At 43.4% G+C, this 20,191-nt stretch overlaps 1 protein-coding gene across 1 annotated transcript in view; it reads right to left on the reverse strand.

The window, feature by feature from the left end:
* ZBTB11 (zinc finger and BTB domain containing 11) overlaps positions 1–11,789 on the reverse strand; it is a 34,594-nt gene extending 22,805 nt beyond the window's left edge. The window contains exons 1-4 of the mRNA XM_065405008.1: positions 11,480–11,789; positions 5,876–6,111; positions 3,138–3,369; positions 1,141–1,973 (exon numbers count right to left, since the gene is read on the reverse strand). Coding sequence (XP_065261080.1) covers positions 1,141–1,973; positions 3,138–3,369; positions 5,876–6,111; positions 11,480–11,789 — 1,611 coding nt within the window. The remainder of the gene's footprint in view (positions 1–1,140; positions 1,974–3,137; positions 3,370–5,875; positions 6,112–11,479) is intronic.
* Between the last annotated feature and the right edge of the window lie 8,402 nt (positions 11,790–20,191).

The following is a 20,191-nucleotide window of genomic DNA, read 5'->3' on the forward strand; positions in this document are numbered from 1 at the left end:
GCATAAAAAGGCATAAAAAATTACTCAAACTGAGCTGAATATTTTTAGCATATAAAATATCTATGTGCCGGACCAACAGTAAATCTAAGACAGGGATTCTCACAAGAAATTTTTTGGTGGGCTTAGAGTGCAGCCACCAACTCTTGCTGGTGGCTGCTCTGACAATTTTTCCTAAAACACTTAATTAACTTTGGGAAAAACAAATAAATATACACATATCCATGTCCAAATCATTGTAATTTATTTATGATGGGTTTTTTTCAGACTCAATAATAAAAATAAATGTACAATTGTCTCTATTCTTTACTGGACCTAAACAGAATAGAAACAAAATAAGGTGCTTTGAACATTTTTCTCTTTTTTTGTTGTTGTTTCTTTTGTTTTTAGACTTGCTAGCTAGTAAGTCTGCTCCTGTGAAAACTGATATTTGTAGGTTTGTTAATATCGCTTTTCACAGCAGACTTACTCAGCCCTGGCAAGCCAGGGGACAAATTAAGCTCTGACTGGAGAGGTGTGTAGGGAGGCAGCAGGGGGCCATGGGCGATAGGGGGTGGAGGGTGAGCCCAGGGCCGGAGCCTGAAGCCCCACGGCTCGGAGATGGAGCCCAAAGCCCCGTGGCCGGAACCCAAAGCCCCATGGCCAGAGCCTGCCGCCCAATGCCCCAGGGCTAAAGCCAAAAGCCCAAGCCCCATTGCTTCTGGGAAAGGGGGGAAACTCACACTGGCTGCCCGCTTCTCTGCCCGCTCCTCTGGTGTTCGTGGCTCCAGAGGGGGGCAGGGCCCAACCCCTGCTGGTGGCCCCAGGGAAGGGGTGAATGCTTTGCCCTCCTCCCCCTCAATCACTGCCCAGGAGGCTGTGGAAGCAAAAAAACAACAACCTGGTGGCTGCATTTGAGAAACGCTGACTAAGATCACCATACTGCAAGAAATTTGTATATTGGTTGTTTTCACACATATATCTGTCACATGTATTAGCGATTATTTTATCTGTACTAATGTTGTATTAACATTAATATTTATCTGTCCAAGGTGTTGCTTAGAAGTGAAATGAAAGTGGTCTTTTTACATTATTTTGAAAACAAAGGAGATTTTCTTCCGCTGAAAACTAGATTATGATACTAAGCAAAGATATTTCTCATACCTGCTGTATTGCTGATTTGGGGTTTGTCTTCCTATTTTGTAGCTTTTTCTCAATTCCCCTGTGCAATCTGATATATCCACCCTCACTAACAGAACGCTGACGAAGTTTGCTTTTATAAGTATCATCTTGGCTGCAGACGATGCTCTCAGGTTGTGACACTGGAGTTCCCTCTGCATTACATGGCCTGCCACGTTTTTGCTTAAGTGCTTCTAAAGACTCTTCGGAAGTGATTTCTGCATTTGCTGTGCTGCTCTCATTCTGATCGGCCTCAACTTCTGTCGGAGAGCATGTTTCCATGTCCTCTGCCACTGGAGGCTCAGACTGCATGACAGAAACAATGTTATTTGCAATGCTCTGTACCATTTCTATTTTTATTTCATTTCCAGTTGTTTCACTATAAACAGACTGTACTGTAGGCTCTGAAAGACTATCAGTTATATCCCCTGTAGGCTCTGAAGTCTGAGGGTCAGACTGCAGTGCTATTGCCTCCTCTTGTCCAGTACTGGGAGATGCTCCATTCATAGTTCCTACTACTTCACTGTTTACCACTTCTGTAGGTAAAGGCTGTTCAACACTATCCACAGGCTGTGTTTCAACTGCATTCTGCTCCGGTAAACTCTGTGTAGACTCTACAGTGTGAATATCTCCCTTTTGGTACACTGTGATTTGTTTGTCTTCCATCTGTTTGTGCACATTTTCACAGATTTCCAAGACCTCTGACATGAAGAGATGCCGGGCTAGCATGGCAACTTCTGCCATGCTACAGAAGTCAAAAGTTAACACTGAGGTATAAGCAAATTCCAGTAAAGGGAGGAAACTTGTCTTGCAAAAACCTGTATAGAGTAATACAAGAAGTGAGATTATAGAAAACAAATAGCAATCACCAAATTGTTCCAAGCTAATCCATAATCTCTTCCCCCCCCCCTTAATTTGGATGGGTCTCTGCTTTAGAGTAATGTCTATCAGCTAGCTGATGCAGCAGCTGCATATGGTTTCAATTAGTATCTCACTCATGAGCAGACGTGTTCTCCCAGCATGGAAGCCTGCAGATTCAAATACACTAGGATCACAATATTAAATACAACTAAGTTTTTTATTAAACTGCTTCTAAAAAAAGCTTGGTACCGCTACCCTTTCTGAAATAGAAATCCTGGCCCTAAATTAATTGGTATCTTTTTGCTTCTCTTGCATTAAGGAAAAAGTGTAGGAGGAGTAAGATTAAAATTGATAGAGGATGAGAGAAAGAGGAGAGAAAAGAGAGAGGAAAAAGTGACAGGGGTTCAAGAGACTTATACTGAATAACTTAATTTAAAATGTATATTTTTCTACCCACAATTATGAGAACCACTGAAACTTACCTTTGGGCAGCTTCTGGACTATCATGCTAAAAGTCAATTTGTTCATCCATCTAAACTACAGAAGGATAGGAATTGGAGAGGAAACAAGAAGAAAGGCCAGTACTAGTAGACCAACATACCAAGCATTCACCCATGTGCTATGTACAATAACTTCTGTCATGAAAACACAGTTTTTGAAGCTTTATTAATATTCTCCTGGCTTCAAGAGACTTGAAGGGTCAAGTTTTCTGTTGCCTATAGTTGTATAACATGCCACTTGACCAAAAGTGTTTGCTCGGGCAAAAGAACTCTTCCAGAAGATACGAACGTTCCTTTATATATTCAGGCATTTGCCTGCTTTTAAAGTCAATAAACCAATACGAAGCATGAACACAACTAAGCAGAGTAAAAAATAGTTATTCAAAGGCTACACAAGAATTACTGGCTGATATTCTATGGTCTGTGTTATGCATAAGGTCAGACTATATGATCACAATGGTTTCTTCTAGCATAAAATCCAAAAACCCCACAACATTTCTAAATCAAGAAGTGAGCTCAAATGCTCAGTCTCCTTACATATTCAGAAGCTACTACACCACATTCACTAAGCCTTACTTAACATTTTCTGCTTAAAATCTTTTGAAATTGGAGCCTATTTACCTGAAAGATCCACCACTGCTTCATGACTGGAGACAGCGCCCTTTTCGATGAAAAGCTCCCGGAAGTACTCACTGTTGGCTGCCAAGACAGATTTGTGCGCTTTGTACTCTTCTCCTTCAATCAACAGAGTAACATCACAGAACTGATTGGAAAGCCTTTGCTGGTTCAGTTGGTTTAAAACTGACAGAGAATGTTTTGAAGAAGACTGCTTCACAAGGCCTTTACTATCAACCTGCCATAAACAAATCCATTACAAAGAGCTGCTTTACATTTATCTTTTTAAGCATTCATACTGAGCACTAGACATTTCTTCTTTTCTGGAAAAAAGACAGGGTGGATAAAAATCAATGTGGTTTTTTTTTAATAAAAAAATCATATTTTTTTAATTTAAATCAGATTTTTTTGATAAAATGCTTTTTGAGGAAAACACATATCTAAAGATAGTTTTAATTAAGATACATTACAGCTCAAAGATATCTCATCATGGAATAAGCAACAGAGGGTCCTGTGGCACCTTTAAGACTAACAGAAGTATTGGGAGCATAAGCTTTCGTGGGTAAGAACCTCACTTCTTCAGATGCCAGTTACTGGCATCTGAAGAAGTGAGGTTCTTACCCACGAAAGCTTATGCTCCCAATACTTCTGTTAGTCTTAAAGGTGCCACAGGACCCTCTGTTGCTTTTTACAGATTCAGACTAACACGGCTACCCCTCTGATACTTGTCATCATGGAATAGGGATTATAAATTCTAATTCTATAGTATGAGACAATAGTCATGTAATGTTTAAGAAAAGTTTTGTAAATGAGTTCCAATAGTTCATGGGTTAGGGACCCAATCTTATGGGGTTCCACAGGCTTCTGTACAGATTATTTAGGTTAATCTTTCAATCTTATCTACCCAATGGGACTCAGTACTCAGTCTAGAAGATACCATCAGAGATGCTTAGTTTTGCAGTTCTCAAACTCTGGATTTGTCTCTCCAGAGATAACATGCTTGTTAACAGCAAAAATGTTTTTAAATAAATAAATATATAGAGGTGAGAAATAACAGACCTCAACTCTATTGTCCCTCTGCAAATTTGTGTACACAGAGACAATCCCTTACCTCTCTCTAAAAGTACAAAGTTTCAAAACTTCAATTAATAGAATAGAAGATTGTTGGGGGCAGAATAGATCTGGACAAGGAGAAGAAGTCTGGAGATAAATGTGAGAAGCGAGGGACATATAATATTTTAACAAAAAAAGCATATGTTTGCTGTTGAAGAAAAAAAAAATCCAGAATACTTAACGTTGTTGTTTTAGTTAAATAAAACAATTTAAATGTCTGTCTGGTGATGTTCTCCTCCTAATACAGCATGGCAAGAAAATCCTCCAAATATTAATGATTAACCTGTTGAATTGGAGATAGTTCACCTCCCAATGACTTCATAAATATCTGCTTCAATTACCTTTGGTAAATGAAATAACCAATCATTCGTTTTCTGATATAGCTGTAAAACTAATCTGAAAAGTTTTCAAAATAAATCACTGTTTAAAAACATATAGTGTGTACCTTCTAAAAATGAAACCTACATCTATCTCTGAGTTGTGACGAATATGTACAGTAACTCCTCACTTAACGTCCTCCAGTTTAATGTTGTTTCAAAGTTACGTCGCTGCTCCATTAGGGAACATGCTCGTTTAAAGTTGTGCAATGCTCCCTTATAACGTCGTTTGGCTGCCTGATCTGTCCAGTGCTTGGAAGAGCAGTGACTTTACAAGGGAGCGTTGCACAAGTTCCTCTTCTCCGTCTCCTCTCCCTCCTTCCCAGCGCTTCCCCCGCTGCCAAACAGCTGTTTGGCAGCGCTTAGGACTTTCTGGGAGGGAGGGGGAAGAGCGGGGACATGGTGTGCTCTGGAGAGGAGGTGGAGTGAGGGTGGGAAGAGGTGGGCCTGGAGTGGAGCAGGGATGGGAAGAGGCGGGCCTGGAGCATCCCCCAGCAAAGTCGGCGCCTGTTCTTCTGGGGGGAAGCTGCCGCTGCTGCTGCGCAAGGTGCTTCCTAGTGTCATTGCCTGTAGCGGGCTGTGCCTGTGTGCGGTAAGCCAGGGGCACCTCCCAACCACAGTACAGTACTGTACAGTATATAAAGCCTTTTGTCTGCCCCAAAAAATTTTTGTTGGAACCTAATCCCCTGTATTTACATTAAATCTTATGGGAAAATTGGATTTAACACCGTTTCACTTAAAGTTGCATTTTTCAGGAACATAACTACAACATTAAGTGAGGAGTTACTGTATTAAGAATGCACTTTTATGATAAAAATCAAGTCCACCCTGAAAAAAAAAAAGATCAGCTCATCTGAAAAAACAAGACTTTTAATGAATTGTTTCAATTTGCTACCACTGTCCCTTTTAGACATTTAAAATTATACTCGCACAATGCAAAAACAGACAAAACGAGAGAGAAAAAGAAAAATATATAGAAATAAAAAACCTGTGGAACTTTTTTTTTTTTTTTTTAATTCCTACACACACAATCATTTGTGAAACAAAAATGAAGAGTAGGGTGACAGAAAACCAGATATTTAGACACTCATTTGATCCAGTTTCTAAACATTGCAATATGCTCTATTCTACTTGAACATTCAGTGAAATTTAGTATCAGATCATATTGCACTAGTAAGAGCTATGATAAATAATTTGACTAAGACTGTTAAATTAACATCTTATAATTTTACAAGTAGATAAAATGCTACTTACAAATACAAGCTCATGTTTTGCTATTGGTTTCTTTTTCACGGGTTTTGGTGATGCAGCTGGGACTGATGCAGTGTTACTTAATTCATCATCTGTTTCATTACTGTCTTCATGAGATCTTGTGTCCAGTCCTAGCTCCTCCAGCATTTCAGAAGGATCTGACAGGGATCTAGAACGATCTAGCTTTTCCTGGCACTTGCTACATTCTTTAATGTAATCTTTAACTTGCTTAAGAACACCTAAGGAAAAGTATTAATGAAAGCGTCATTAGTTTATGTTAGTCATCTATTTTACATAACACACATGAGAAAGGGCAATCTGTCATTTTACTGATGTATTACATCCTTAGTATTCAGAGTAGCAGCCGTGTTAGTCTGTATCCGCAAAAAGAACAGGAGTACTTGTGGCACCTTAGAGACTAACAAATTTATTTGAGCATAAGCTTTCATGGGCTACAGCCCACTTCATCGGATGCATAGAATGGAACACACAGAAAGAAGATATTTATATATACAGAGAACATGAAAAGGTGGAAGTAACCATGCCAACTGTAAGAGGCAAAAAACGTTTGAAGTGATAATCGAGATGACCCATCCCACCATCAACCTCAGCCTAGACCAATCCACACAAGCGGTCCATTTCCTAGACACTACTGTGCTAATAAGCGATGGTCACATAAACACCACCCTATACCGGAAACCTACTGATCGCTATACTTACCTACATGCCTCCAGCTTCCATCCAGGACACACCACACGATCCATTGTCTACAGCCAAGCTCTAAGATACAACCGCATTTGCTCCAATCCCTCAGACAGAGATAAACACCTACAAGATCTCTATCAAGCAGTCTTAAAACTACAATACCCACCTGCTGAAGTGAAAAAACAGATTGACAGAGCCAGAAGAGTACCCAGAAGTCACCTACTACAGGACAGGCCCAACAAAGAAAATAACAGAACGCCACTAGCCGTCACCTTCAACCCAGTTTGTAAAGCCAGAAATAACCCAAGAATCAAAAAAACAATTATTTTTGTAATCTACAAGTCATTTAAATTCAACTTTCCCCAAGGGAAAATATATAAAGCTGGCCTAAAAATTGAGAAGTGGGGATGGGGATTCATGAAAATTTTGTCAGTTTTTTTGGTTGCAATTTTACATCAAAACTGAAATTGCAAAATTTCAGCCAGCTGTAATAAAATATCACAAACCATATGTAAAGACGTTTACTCCCTACCTCACATAGTTTTCACTGGGACAAGAACAGTCTTAGATACTTCTTCAGAACTCTAGCTTTTGTAGCCTTTATGTCAGATTAATTTAAAGAAAGAACGTCCATTGGTTAGAACAGCACACTAGCATTCAAAGATTCCTGGATTATACTTTCACCTGTCTGCAACTCACTATTCATCATACATCCCAAAGATAAAACACCACATTAGATAGTTCACAAGTATGCAGATGCCTCACAGACATGTATGTTGCTGATGTCAAAGTTAAGGTTTTATTACAGTGTGAGGGTAAAGAATATAGCGCCTGAATTGTATAACTGTCGAAATGTTGAAGGTATATGGGATTTATTTAGAAGTGGAGATGGTCAGTGAAATGATGAATGTGATGTGTGAGGTTCAAGGTATGTTAAAAGAGGATAACTATGTAAGTGGCCATTTTCATTGCTTTTAAGGGCTTGAGTGAGTGGATGTTCTTTTCATTTAATCAACTGATTATTAACAGCTCATTCTTGGTGGAAGTACTGAAGATTGTTAGACTTATTAGGTCAAACATCATTCCAGAAGGACTTGTGCATGACTGCTTCTTCCAATCTTACATTTATGTAGCATTTAATTCCAAAGGAACCTAGCTTTACAAACTATGACACTGATCCTGCAACTGGCTCTATGCATGTGGACCCATGTCCACATGGAGACTTGTTGAAATTAATGGGGCTCCATGTGAGTTTAGGGGGTCTGGGTGTAAGATATTCCCAATACTTCAACACCTGCAGCTGAGATTAGGCACCTGAATTAACAGTACTTAGATTTAAATGTCTTAGGGCAGCTCCCAAGGCATTCTCATTACTTAAGTTGACCTAGCTACATCGCTCAAGGCTCTGAAAAATGTTGTGCCCTGTGCGACATAGTTATGTTGACTTAGCCCCCCACTCCAGATGCAGCTAGGTTGACAGATGGACTCTTCTGTCGACCTAGCCACTGCCTTTAGAGGGGATGGATCTACTATGCAGTTGTGCCACTGTAGCACTCGTAGTGTAAACATACTCACAGTCTTCAATTCAAATTAATTTCTCCTGCTAGTGCAAAAAGAGAACCTGTGCCTGCTGACCTTCAGAAGATCATGATGCCAAACCCAACTGTTTATCACAGGCTCAAAACTTGGGTAACTCAGAGTCAGGGTTGATGGGCAATCCCTCATACCCTTCCAGAATGTCAAATGTATGTACACTTAAGCCTGTGAACCAGGAAATACAGATTTAAGGCACATCCCAGCCCTGCCCCTCAAGAGCTAGCAATAGCCACTGGAAATTAACTATAAGAATGCTTCATCCAAAGCTGTCCCATAATAAACAGATACGAGGAATGACTAAACATTATTATTTCTATGGTAGTACTACCTAGGAGACCTAGTCATGGACCAAAACCCCATTGTGCTAGGCAATGTACAACACAGAAAAACAGATGGACCAAGGGTTAACGGTGACCAGATATTCAACACAATTAATATTAATAACAAAGGGCGTAAGCCAAAATCGGGAAAGAACAGGTTAAAAACTATTTAGAGAAGTTGGATATATTTAAGCCAGAAGGGCTAGATGAAATTCATCCCAGAGTACTTAAGGAAGTAGTTGAAGCAATCTTGGAACCGTTAGCAATTATCTTCAAGAACTCACGGAGGACGGGTGAGGTCCCAAAGGCAAACATAATATCCATCTTTAAAAAGGGGAACAAAGAGGACCTGAGGAATTATAGATGAGTCAGCCTAACTTTCATACCTGGAAAGATACTGGAACAAGTTATCAAACAACCACTTTGTAAGCATCTAGACGATAATAGGGTTATAAGGAAGAGCCAACATGGATTTGTCAAGAACAAATCATGCCAACCAAACTAATTTCTTTCTAGGTCTTTCCTTCCTGGCCTACTGAAAGGGGGTGGGGGGCGAGAGAAGGGGAGGGAAGCAGTAGACATGACATATCTTAATTTTACTAATGTTTTAAACACATATGATACTCTCATAAGCAAACTAGGGAAACGCCATCTAATTGAAAGACTACTCAAACAGTATTTATCAATGGTTCACTGTCAAACTGGATAGGCATATATAGTGGGGTTCCACCGTGGTCAGTCCTGGATCTGGTACTATTCAATGTTTTCTTTAATGATGTGGAGAGTATGCCTATAAAATCTGTGGATGATACCAAACTGGGAGAGGTTACAACCACTTTGGAGGACAGGATTAGAATTCAAAACAACCTTGACAAACTGGAGAATTGGTCTGAATTCAACAAGAGGAAATTCAATAAGACAAGTGCAAAGTAGTTTACTTAAGAAGGAAAAATCAAATGTGTAAATACAAAATGGGGAATAAATAGCTAGGTTGTAGTACTGCTGAAAAGAATCGGGGGATTACAGTGGATCACAAATTGAATACGAGTCAATGTGCTGCAGTTGCAAACAGGCTAATATTCTTAGGTGTATTTAGAGGAGTGTTGTATGTAAGACACGGCAGGTACCTGTCCTGGTCTCCTCAGCATTGGTGAGGTCTCGGTTTGGAATACTGTGTCTGGTTCTGGGTGTCACAACTTAGGAAAGATGTAGACAAACTGGAGAGAGTCCAGAGAAGAGCAACAAAAATGATAAAAGATTTAGAAAACCTGACCTATGAGGAAAGGTTAAAAAACTGGGCAAGTTTAGTCTTGAGGGAAGGATTATAAACCACCCATGATGCTGCTACCTATAAATGAAGAAATCTGTAAGAGGGTGTCCATGGACGTTGAGGGGCCTTGGGTGATCCAAATGGGAAATAAATACATATTAGTGGTGGCTGACTATGCTACTCTCTAACCCAGGGGTGGGCAAACTACGGCTCGCGAGCCGTTTTAAGCCGGCAAGTAAGCTCCCACTCGGGAGCGGGATTGGGGGCTGCACCACATGGCGTGGTCCGCTCCGGCGCTCCTACTCCAAGATCTGTTTCTAGAGTGGTAACAGCTAATGTAGACTCCATCATTTTATATGTACAGTTGGGATTATGTTTTCTAATGTGCATTACTCTGCATTTATCCATATTGAATTTCATTTGCTGTTTTGTTGCTTAGTCACCCAGTTTTATGAGATCCCTTTGTAACTCTTCACAGTCAGCTTTGGATTTAGCTATCTTGAATAATTTGGTATTGTCTACAAACCTTGCCACCATCACGATTTACCCCTTTTTCCAGATTATTTATCACTGTCTGCTTTGCTTAAGAGCCTTTCGTGAGGGACTTTGTCAAAAGCCTTCAGAAAGTCCAGGTACACTATATCCAGTGGATTCCCCCTTGTTCACATTTGCTGACCCCCCTCAAAGAATTCTAAGAGATTGGTGAGGCATGATTTCCCTTCACAAAAGCTTTTTTGACTCTTCCCCAACATATCATGTTCATCTATGTGTCTGATAATTCTATTCTTCATTATAGATTCAACCAATTAGCCCTGTACTGAAGTTAAGCTTCCTGGCCTGTAATTGCCAGGATCACCTCTAGAACTTTTAAAAAAATTGGTGTTACATTACCTAGTCTCAGGTCATCTGGTGCAGAGGCTGATTTAAGTAATAGCTTATATACCACAGTTAATTGTTCTGCAATTTCATATGTGAGTTCCTTCAGAACTCTTTATTGAACACTATCGGGTTCGGGACCTATTACTATTTACCAATTTGTTCTAAAACCTTCTTTATTGACACCTCAATTCTAGGTCAATTCCTCAGCTCAGTCACCTAAAAAGAATGACACAGGCATGGGAATCTCCCTCACATCCACTGCAGTGAAATCCAATGCAAAAATGTGTTTTGCTTCTCAGCAAAGGCCTTGTCTTTCTTGAGTGCCCCTTTAATACCTCATCATCCATTGGCCCCACTGACTGTTTGACAAGAATCCTGCTTCTAAATGTACTTAACATGCTGGTAAAGGTGTAGCCAATTCCTAGGTCCCCTGCCTGACAGATGCCCAGGCTCTGTGACACAGCTCACCAGGACGCTAAGCTCGTGGGCTGGGGAGCACCACTGGGGTCCGCACACCCTCCAGGGATTGGCGAGCTCCCGACCGGAGCCCCGCCCAGACACGCTGGCTGGCTCCCGCAGGCAGCTGCATGTCGCGCCCGGCCCCACCTACCCCATTGGGCGGGCTCCACGTGCGGCGGCAGCGAGAGAGCCGCTCAGGACAGTCAGCAGGTGCTCTTCTCCCCTGCCCGTTATCCCCGAGCGGGCTCAGCGCGCCGCTGCGAGAGATCGGCCCCGTCCGGGCGCCTCCCACCACGCGACCCCGCTCCCCGCCTCCTGCTGCGGCTGAGCCCCGCCGCTCTCCCCGGGCGGCCTCTCCCGGCCAGGGCCCCGCCTCACCTCTCCACCAGTATCGCTGCGAGAGTCCCTGCCAGGTCTGCAGGCGGGTGCGGTGGGCGCCATCCGGGCCGAGGTGGGCGGCGCGGATGAGGCGGGCGCGGCGCTCGGCCTGCAGCACCACCTCGAGCTCGGCGAAGCGCTGCTGGTCCCGCTGCCGCCGCTGGTAGTAGAGGGTCCCGTCGCGCACCACGTAGCAGGCGGCCGCCTTGCGGATCTTGCGCTTGGCGTTACCCTCCGTGCCGGGCGCGTAGGGCTCCCGCTCGTTGGTCAGGTAGCGCAGGATGGCCAGGTAGCTCTCCTCGCTGGACATGGCGCCGCCGGGCTGGGCAGGACCGGCTCCGCGGCTGCCGGGGGCGGCGGGGCCCCTGCCGAGCCAGTCCCCCGCTTTCCTTCGCGGGGCGTCTCAGCCGCTCACCTCGGTAGGGGCAGCTGGGACCCGGCGCCCCCTCCGCACCCAGCCCCTAGGGAGCGTCTCGGGCGCTCAGCGTGGGGAGGGGGGCTGGGGCGTCGCCCCAAGAGCTGGGGGATCCCGTGGCCAGGCACTGAGGGGCGCCCCTAGGGTGGGGGGGGGGCTACCGGGGTGTCCGCGCGGGCGGGGGCCCGGCGGAGCATGCGCCGCTGGGGGGAGGGGGCGAGAGACGCCGATCCGCGGGTCCGAGGCAACCTGGCCAGCGGTTGGTCAGGAGGAGGGAGGCTGAGGGCAGCGGCCCCCCTGGGCAGCGGGTCCGGAGGGAGCTGGGCCCGGGGGGGGGAACTGGAGTTTCCCAGCCAGCGGCGGCGGGAGGGAGGGAGAAGCTCGGGCAGCAGCAACGGAAAGACAAAATGGCTGCTGCACAAGCGGAAGTGAGGTCAGAAGCCCGAGCGCAGGGGAGGGGCTCAGGGAGGTAGCTGGGGCGGGGAGCTTCGAGAGCGCAGCGTGTATTGCGGGGCGCCATCTTGGAATCGGTCGACAGCGTAAAGGGCTGAGGTCGGGACGTCGCCATCTTAAAACAGGGCAAGGAGTGCGGTGCTGAGTTCCGGTTGCTACTGTCTTGGAACACAACTAAAAGCGCCGAACTGAGGCCGGCCCGCCGCCATCTTGAAGTAGGGCAAAACTTCCCCTTAACCTGAGAGGCTTAAATTAAGGGAGCAGCCATCTTGAAATAGGGCAAAGCTAGTTCCGCCAAAACACTAAATTCCCCTTTATAGGCTCACTGAGTCCATCACTGACAGGTTTCAGAGTAGCAGCCGTGTTAATCTGTATCCGCAAAAAGAACAGGAGTACTTGTGGCACCTTAGAGAGTAACAAATTTATTAGAGCATAAGCTTTCGTGGGCATGGGTTGTAGCCCACGAAAGCTTATGCTCTAATAAATTTGTTAGTCTCTAAGGTGCCACAAGTACTCCTGTTCTTTTTGAGTCCATCACTGACTCTCGTTAGTAAGGGGAGTGGACCCTCTTCGCTGATCGCTGTGCGCAATTCATTTCCTCCCAGCCTTGCGGCTTTGCTGGGTTATCTTCAGAGCGGTTGAGATCATGAAGCAACGCAATACTTTGGCACAGTAACCTCACCTCGCATCTAAAAGCATCCCCTATTATGTTCAAACAGCACTTTAACCTTAAATGAGTGTTGTCAGTCAGCCCCAAGCAATCAAATACATGAGGCGGACCCCAGAAAAACGGACTTTAAAATCATGAGATTTTAGAAAATACATACTGTGTTCTTTATATTTGTCTTTTGGCTGCTGAGCCTTTGCAACCGCAATCTCTTGATTCCACAAGCAGGAGTTTAAAAGCACCAAATATTAAAGTAATAACAGTTGGCAATATCGCATGATCCCAAATGTGTATACCATCCCAAACACCATTGTGTCCCACTGCTCACCATCACACCACAATCTTTTTTTTTTTTTTTTTGGTTTGTTCTGAAAGTGATTTCAGGACCCATAACTATTCCACAAAGGAGCAATTGTAAACTGTAGGATCAGCTCTGTTAATATAATCCCAGCGGAATTAAGGATTGGTTACAATCCTTGACCAGGATGAAGGGATTTATATTATCAAATTATGTTACTGGTAATGGGAAGTCCAGTAAACTCCATAATTGTCTGTGGGGTTTTGTTGGTTTCAGCAGGAGAACCAGTAGCCTCGGTAACTAGCAGACCAACTATTTTCATGTTATCTGGGGTTATCTATTCTAAAATAAAGTCTGCAAATTAAAACAAGGGAGACAAGGAAAGTGCCCAGTTTCTTAAAATCATTTGTATCTATGAAAGCAGAATATACAGACAGTATATATGGTCCTGATCTTTCAATTGGATCCGCATTAATTGATCTTTGCTGCATTCTGGATGCAAACTAAAGAATCAAGATCTTTGTAAGAAACTCATTCAGGTGGAATACTTACTCAAATATAAATCCTTTCTGCATTCCCAAAAATTGATTTGAAAGAGAAATTATTTGCTGAATGGAGACTACAATCAAACTATTATCTGCATTTCTGAAATATCCATCATTTTCGTGTGTATGTAAAGGAATATATGCTAACCCTTTAAGGATCCTTTAATGTCAAATAATATTTTCGTTAAAACATGTAGAAAAGCACTTTAACTATTAGTATTGTTCTGATCAATGTCAATAGAAATATGTGAAACTGTGGACCTCTGTACAATGACAACATTTGAAGCATGGACTTTTTAACTTAAAATTGCTGCAGGTAACATAATAGGTCCAAGTATAATATCTTAAAATCTATTTCCTCATTAAACTTGTTCACTTTCAAGCTAACCCGTCCTCCAAATGAAAAGTGTACTGCTGACTCTGTCCTGAGTGTGACAGTATGCTCTGGACTGCAGATCTCCTCTGTTTAAAATACAGGTTTTGAAGTGGAATCTGATTGGCTAACACTGGTTCTTATTCTGCAGTTATCCAGTCTAATTGCACTGATCACAATTCATGAGCCAAATGTTGGGAAAAACATTTTAGGACCAATTTACATATCCATATTTCTCAGGTTCCAGCATTCAGACTGCAGCCAAGGAGTCTTATAGGTCTTAAAGTACCATCATCATTTCAGTACTGCAATTAAAGCCTGGATCTTACTAAATGCGTTTCTGCCACAGAATATGCAATAGTCCAATCTACACTGAAGAAATCCACCCTGGACACTTTAGTCCTAGCCAACTATCTCCCAGTGTCAAATCCGTCATTCCTGAGCAAGCTCATAGAGAAGCTAGTCAAAGGTTGACTACAAGCTCAATCTAACTAAAGCCAACATTCTAGAGCTGGCACAATCTGGATTTAGGCCAGGATACAGAACCGAAACTGCTTTAGTGGCACTGATGGATGATCTCCCATCTATGGGTAGAGGAAAGACTACCATTGTCATCCTCTTGGACCAGTCTGTAATCTTTGACACTGTTGACAATGAGATACTGTTGTCTTGCCTAAGAGCGGTAACAGAAGTCCAGGGTAATGTGCTACAGTTATTTGAGTCCTTCCTGGAGGGTGTACAAAAATAGTAATGATGGGAAATTGCACCTCTACCACTAGACCCCTCACTTGTGGGGTTCCACAAGCAGGGGTGCTGGAATAGTTTTTATAGTGGAGGTGCTGATCATGGAAACCATGTATTTGGTGTCTGTTATTTCTACTTCAAGTCAGGGGGTGCAGCAGCACCTCCAACATCCCTAGTTCCAGTACCACTGTCCATAAGGATCAATTCTCTCTCTGGTTCTTTTCAACATATATGTAAACACTAGATGAACTGGTCAGACAACAAATACTCAAGTGCCAGCAATATGCATATGACACACAGCTCTACCTATCTTTCACCACATCACTACCGCCAGGATGGTCAGTCTTTGAATGAGTTCAGCTCATGGATGAAGAACAACTGGCTGAAACTGAACAAAACAGAGGTGTTGCTGGTGGGCAGAGGAAAGTATTTTGAGCCATTTGCAGCCATGATGCAGTCTTCTTTGATTCAAGGGTCACATCCACAATTGGTCAATTCAGTCCACAGTCTAGGGGAACTCTTGGATTCCTCAATGATGCTGAGCTCTCACATTGCAACAGTTGAAGGTAATGCAAGACCTGGACTCAGTTATTCATGTTTTCATCATCTCTTTGCTGTACTACAGCAATGTGATATACCTGGACATGAAATCTTCAGCACTTAGGAAACTCCAGCTAATACAAAATGCTGCCGTACATCTCCTCCGCAACACAGGCTACCGTGAGTATATCATGCCTATCCTCTGTTCTCTACAGCGCTTCCGATAAAATGTCATGTGTGTCGATCAAATAACAAATCATCCACTCAATGTGCAGCAGCAGTCAAGAAAGCAAACAGAATGTTGGGAATTATTAAGAAAGGGATAGATAATAAGACAGAAAATATCATATAGCCTCTATATAAATCCATGGTTCGCCCACATCTTGAATACTGCATGCAGATGTGGTCGCCCCATCTCAAAAAAAGATATATTGGAATTGGAAAAGACTCAGAAAAGGGCAACAAAAATGATTAGGGGTATAGAACGGCTTCCATATGAAGAGAGATTAAGACTGGGATTTTTCAGCTTGGAAAAGAGATGACTAAGGGGGGATATGATTGAGGTCTATAAAATCATGACTGGTGTGGAGAAAGTAAATAAAGAAGTGTTATTTACTCCTTCTCATAACAGAAGAACTAGGGGTCACCAAATGAAATTAATAGGCAGCAGGTTTAAAACAAACAAAAGGAAGTATTTCTTCACACAACGCACAGTCAACCTGTGGAACTCCTTGCCAGAGGATGTTGTGAAGGCCGAGACTATAACAGGGTTCAAAAAAGAACTAGATAAATCATGGAGGATAGGTCCATCAATGGCTATTAGCCAGGATGGGCAGGTATGGTGTCCCTAGCCTCTGTTTGCCAGAAGTTGAGAATGAGCGACAGGGGATGGATCACTTGATTGATTACCTGTTCTGTTCATTCCCTCTGGGGCACCTGGTATTAGCCACTGTCGGAAGACAGGATACTGGGCTGGATGGACCTTGGGTCTGACCCAGTATGGCCGTTCTTATGTTCAAGATCTGTATAGGCAGCGGGGTATTACCTTTGCTTGGTAACTTGGAATTCTTTTTAGGCCTTGGCTACACTGGCGCTGTACAGCGCTGCAACTTGCTGCGCTCAGGGGTGTGAAAACGCACCCCCCTGAGCGCAGCGAGTACAGCGCTGTAAAGCGCCAGTGTAATCAGAGCCTGCAGCGCTGCACGCTCGCTCGCAGCGCTGCAAGCTATTCCCCTCGGAGACGTGGAGTACATACAGCGCTGCGAGAGAGCTCAGTATGTCGGCGCGGCGCGACTACACTCGTGCTTCACAGCGCTGCCGCGGCAGCGCTGGGAAGTCCCAAGTGTAGCCAAGGCCTTAGCTAGACTGGGAGGGAGAAAGAGGTTTGATTCATATGCAAATTATGAGAGATTCTTGCCCAGTTGATTAACAGTATCCTCATTTATCCATTTTAGTTTCTGTTCTTAGGGAGAGGAACTCTGACTTTGGCTATCTTTGGATCCTTAAACAAAGTATCACACATAATGTAAATCATTTTCATATTGTCATGTAATTATTAATCATTCAAGGAACATCTGTTCTCTATATCCCTTATATATCCCTCCTTGTGATGATGGCAGGACCTCTCCTAGGAAAATTCTGGCATCCGAGCATAAACTTCACAAATATACTCTTGAGTTGCATGTCTATCTAATAAACAAATTACTGCAGTAGGAAGGAAAGTCTGTATATTGCTCCATTTCTGTTCAGGAAAGATTATTATGACTATAGACTACAGCCACAGTTGATTGTGCAGTGACCCCTACCAGTACAGGCACATATAAGGTCTTATAGAAGCTTAGATGCCATTGGGCCCTTGAAGAATACAGGAAGTAGTTCATCATCCACATTTTCCTATCCATATTGCAATGATGATCCAATATCTGGTTTGCCTATGTGTAAAAACATCCAAATCTTTGTTTGCCAAGATGCTTTTTTGACATGCTTTTCAAAACTGTCCTCACATGGTGGGAGTTTGGCCAGTGACTTGCCCTTTTTGAGGGCTTGATTGAGGCACATGCATTGGGTCACCTTTTCTTTCTCGCTGTGGTCATACAGCACTGCTACCAACTTCCTTGCTGCAGATATTGTGGCTTGCCCCTCACTCTCCCCCAATTTGACAAGATCTCTGAAGTGGTAAGCTCCCTTTGCTTTGAAATTAAACACAGAGTCACATCATGTATATAGCAGGAAGTACATTGCAGAAGTCAGGAGTGAGTACGCCACAGATTTCATGCACAGGTGTGAAGCAAAACTTGTCAGTTGTTCTGGTAATGGTGCCTGTTTCAATCCACATGTTATCTATGTGTTCCATTTTTGAAAAAGAGTGAACAGCAAGGACCAAAACATTTGTATCAGGTGACCTTATTATGAGTCTTTTGACACCCGAGATCCAAAAGCCATATTGGCCCATACAGCATCCAGAAGCATCTTTGTGTCCGCTTTTCAGTACTATACAAGTCTTGGGCTTCTTCCACACATCTGCTGGTGATGGACTTTACTACTGCACAGTTGGAAAAGTCAGTGCTTAATTTGTGCCAGGGTTGAGTCCCGGCACCTCTACGCTTGGAGGTTCATAGCCCTGGCATTTCTGGACTTGCTGCTTCAGTTATGAAAGTAAAAAAATAGTTTGAGCCCTGGCACCTCTTTCATTACAAATTACGCACTGGGAAAAGCCTCCATCATGGAGTGCTTGTGTAGTATTTTAAACCATATATTACAAGTGACTGCTCATTGGATCCCATATTTAGAAACTTTTCCCTTTTGAGGCACAGGGCATCCACCAATCATCTGGAATTGTTTTAATCCAACCTTAGATCCTATCTGGTGCAATCTTTCACAGAGTTACTGTTTTCATATCTGTCAAAGACTTTAGTTACAGAATTAGCTTTGTCGAATCCTTTTAGGACCTGACTCAAGTCCTCAGCAGCCAATTCATCAAATGTGTGGAATTTGTCTCCAGCCATCATTTGTATGAATTGTGGTTTCTTTGTTGCATGCTTTTAGCTCATGGGATCTTTCAGCTTGAGCTTCCAGCTGATGCCCAATTCAGCTTTGTCTGCTCTTCTCATTGTTCTGTCAGCATGGAAGAGGGACATAGGCACAGGTTCTATTGAAACATAATTTCTGCATCTTACTAAGGACAGGGCTCTACAGAAAACAGTTTCTGGACTGATAACTGCTGTGACCTTCCTTGCCAGACTTAAACTTGGTCCTCTTGGCTATGTCACCAAATGTTTTGATATCAGATTTCTTGAGTGGGCTGAAGAAGCTGTCTCTCTTATCAGGATTGCATATACTTTTCACAAATCTCTCCATTTATTCTTCACCAATATCTGCTATTTTCAGTAGAGATTCTTGTACATCTGACATTGCATGCAGTAGATATATTGATAAGTACCCCTGGGCCTGATTCAGGGTCAAATGGGTTTGTGATATTGTTAAAGACATGTTTAGTAAAAACTGTAATGTGCTCTTCATCCCTCTTCAGTGCAGAGACAAGGACTTGTTTATGAACTTTGCTACGCGCATTGTGTGGAAGGTGGCAAAGACGTGGTACAGGCCAGGCTATAACTTTTATTAGTCAAATTACATCCAAAGTTCCTGACAGGGGACAGCCCCCCACAGTAACTTGCACCCCGTTGATCCTGTGTCAATTCTTGGGGGCCCTCACTGCAGGGGGAGCCAATCATCAAACTAGGAGGATCTCGGGCTGCCTCCATTTGCCTGCTAGCATCACGTCCCCTCTCATCTCAACTCCTGAAAGGGGAACTCAACCCCCAGCTAGTATTGCTATCAAGTGCATTGGTGGGGTGATGCCCCTGTGGTAGTGCTGTGGCTCGCATTTGCCAATAGGGGGTTAGACACGATGTCCCCATCTCTTAAGGAGGTGCCCTTGGGATGCCCACTATGTTACCTTTTTGGATCTGGAGCCTAAATCAGAGTTCTTGTACTAGGTACCTGCCAAAAGTTGCAACAACTAAATGATTCTCTCATAGGTCCAACTGTGCCCTCTGGGACAGGGAGAATCCCAGCTGTCCAGTTGACCAAAAGCCGACCCTTAGGTTTTGCTGCGAGGAAGGCAATTAAAAAAACAAAAAAACCTAACCAGCCACCACCAATCTGGTGGTATGGGAAAAAATTCCTTCCCAGCCTCAAAGTGGCAACTAGCATAGCTTGCAGCGACCTAGACAAAGGAGGGAGGGAGGGTTGACTTCTGGAAACAAGAAAATAGGAAGTGGCACTGTGTACCTATCATGGCTCCAAGTCTCATGCCAAATACCGAGAGACCATATGGTTCAAAACCTTGTGACAAATCCCACAAGCCCTCATGCCTACCCTGGAAGCACTGTAGGAGCTGATAATCTTGTTGAACCTAACTCATCCTGTCATCTCCCATCATAGGAGCCACCAAAACACACCCCTCGCTAGGCTCAGGGCCCATTTGTCTTCACTACTACTTGTTAGGCACTTCTTTCTCTCATAGCTTTTGCATACACCTCTACCCCAATATAACGCTGTCCTCGGGAGCCAAAATTTTTTACCGCGTTATAGGTGAAACCGCGTTATATCGAACTTGCTTTGATCCACAGGAGCGCGCAGCCCCCCCCCCCCCCCCCCCGGAGCACTGCTTTACCG

Source organism: Emys orbicularis, chromosome 1, assembly GCF_028017835.1.
Source record: "Emys orbicularis isolate rEmyOrb1 chromosome 1, rEmyOrb1.hap1, whole genome shotgun sequence".
NCBI lineage: Eukaryota > Metazoa > Chordata > Testudines > Emydidae > Emys > Emys orbicularis.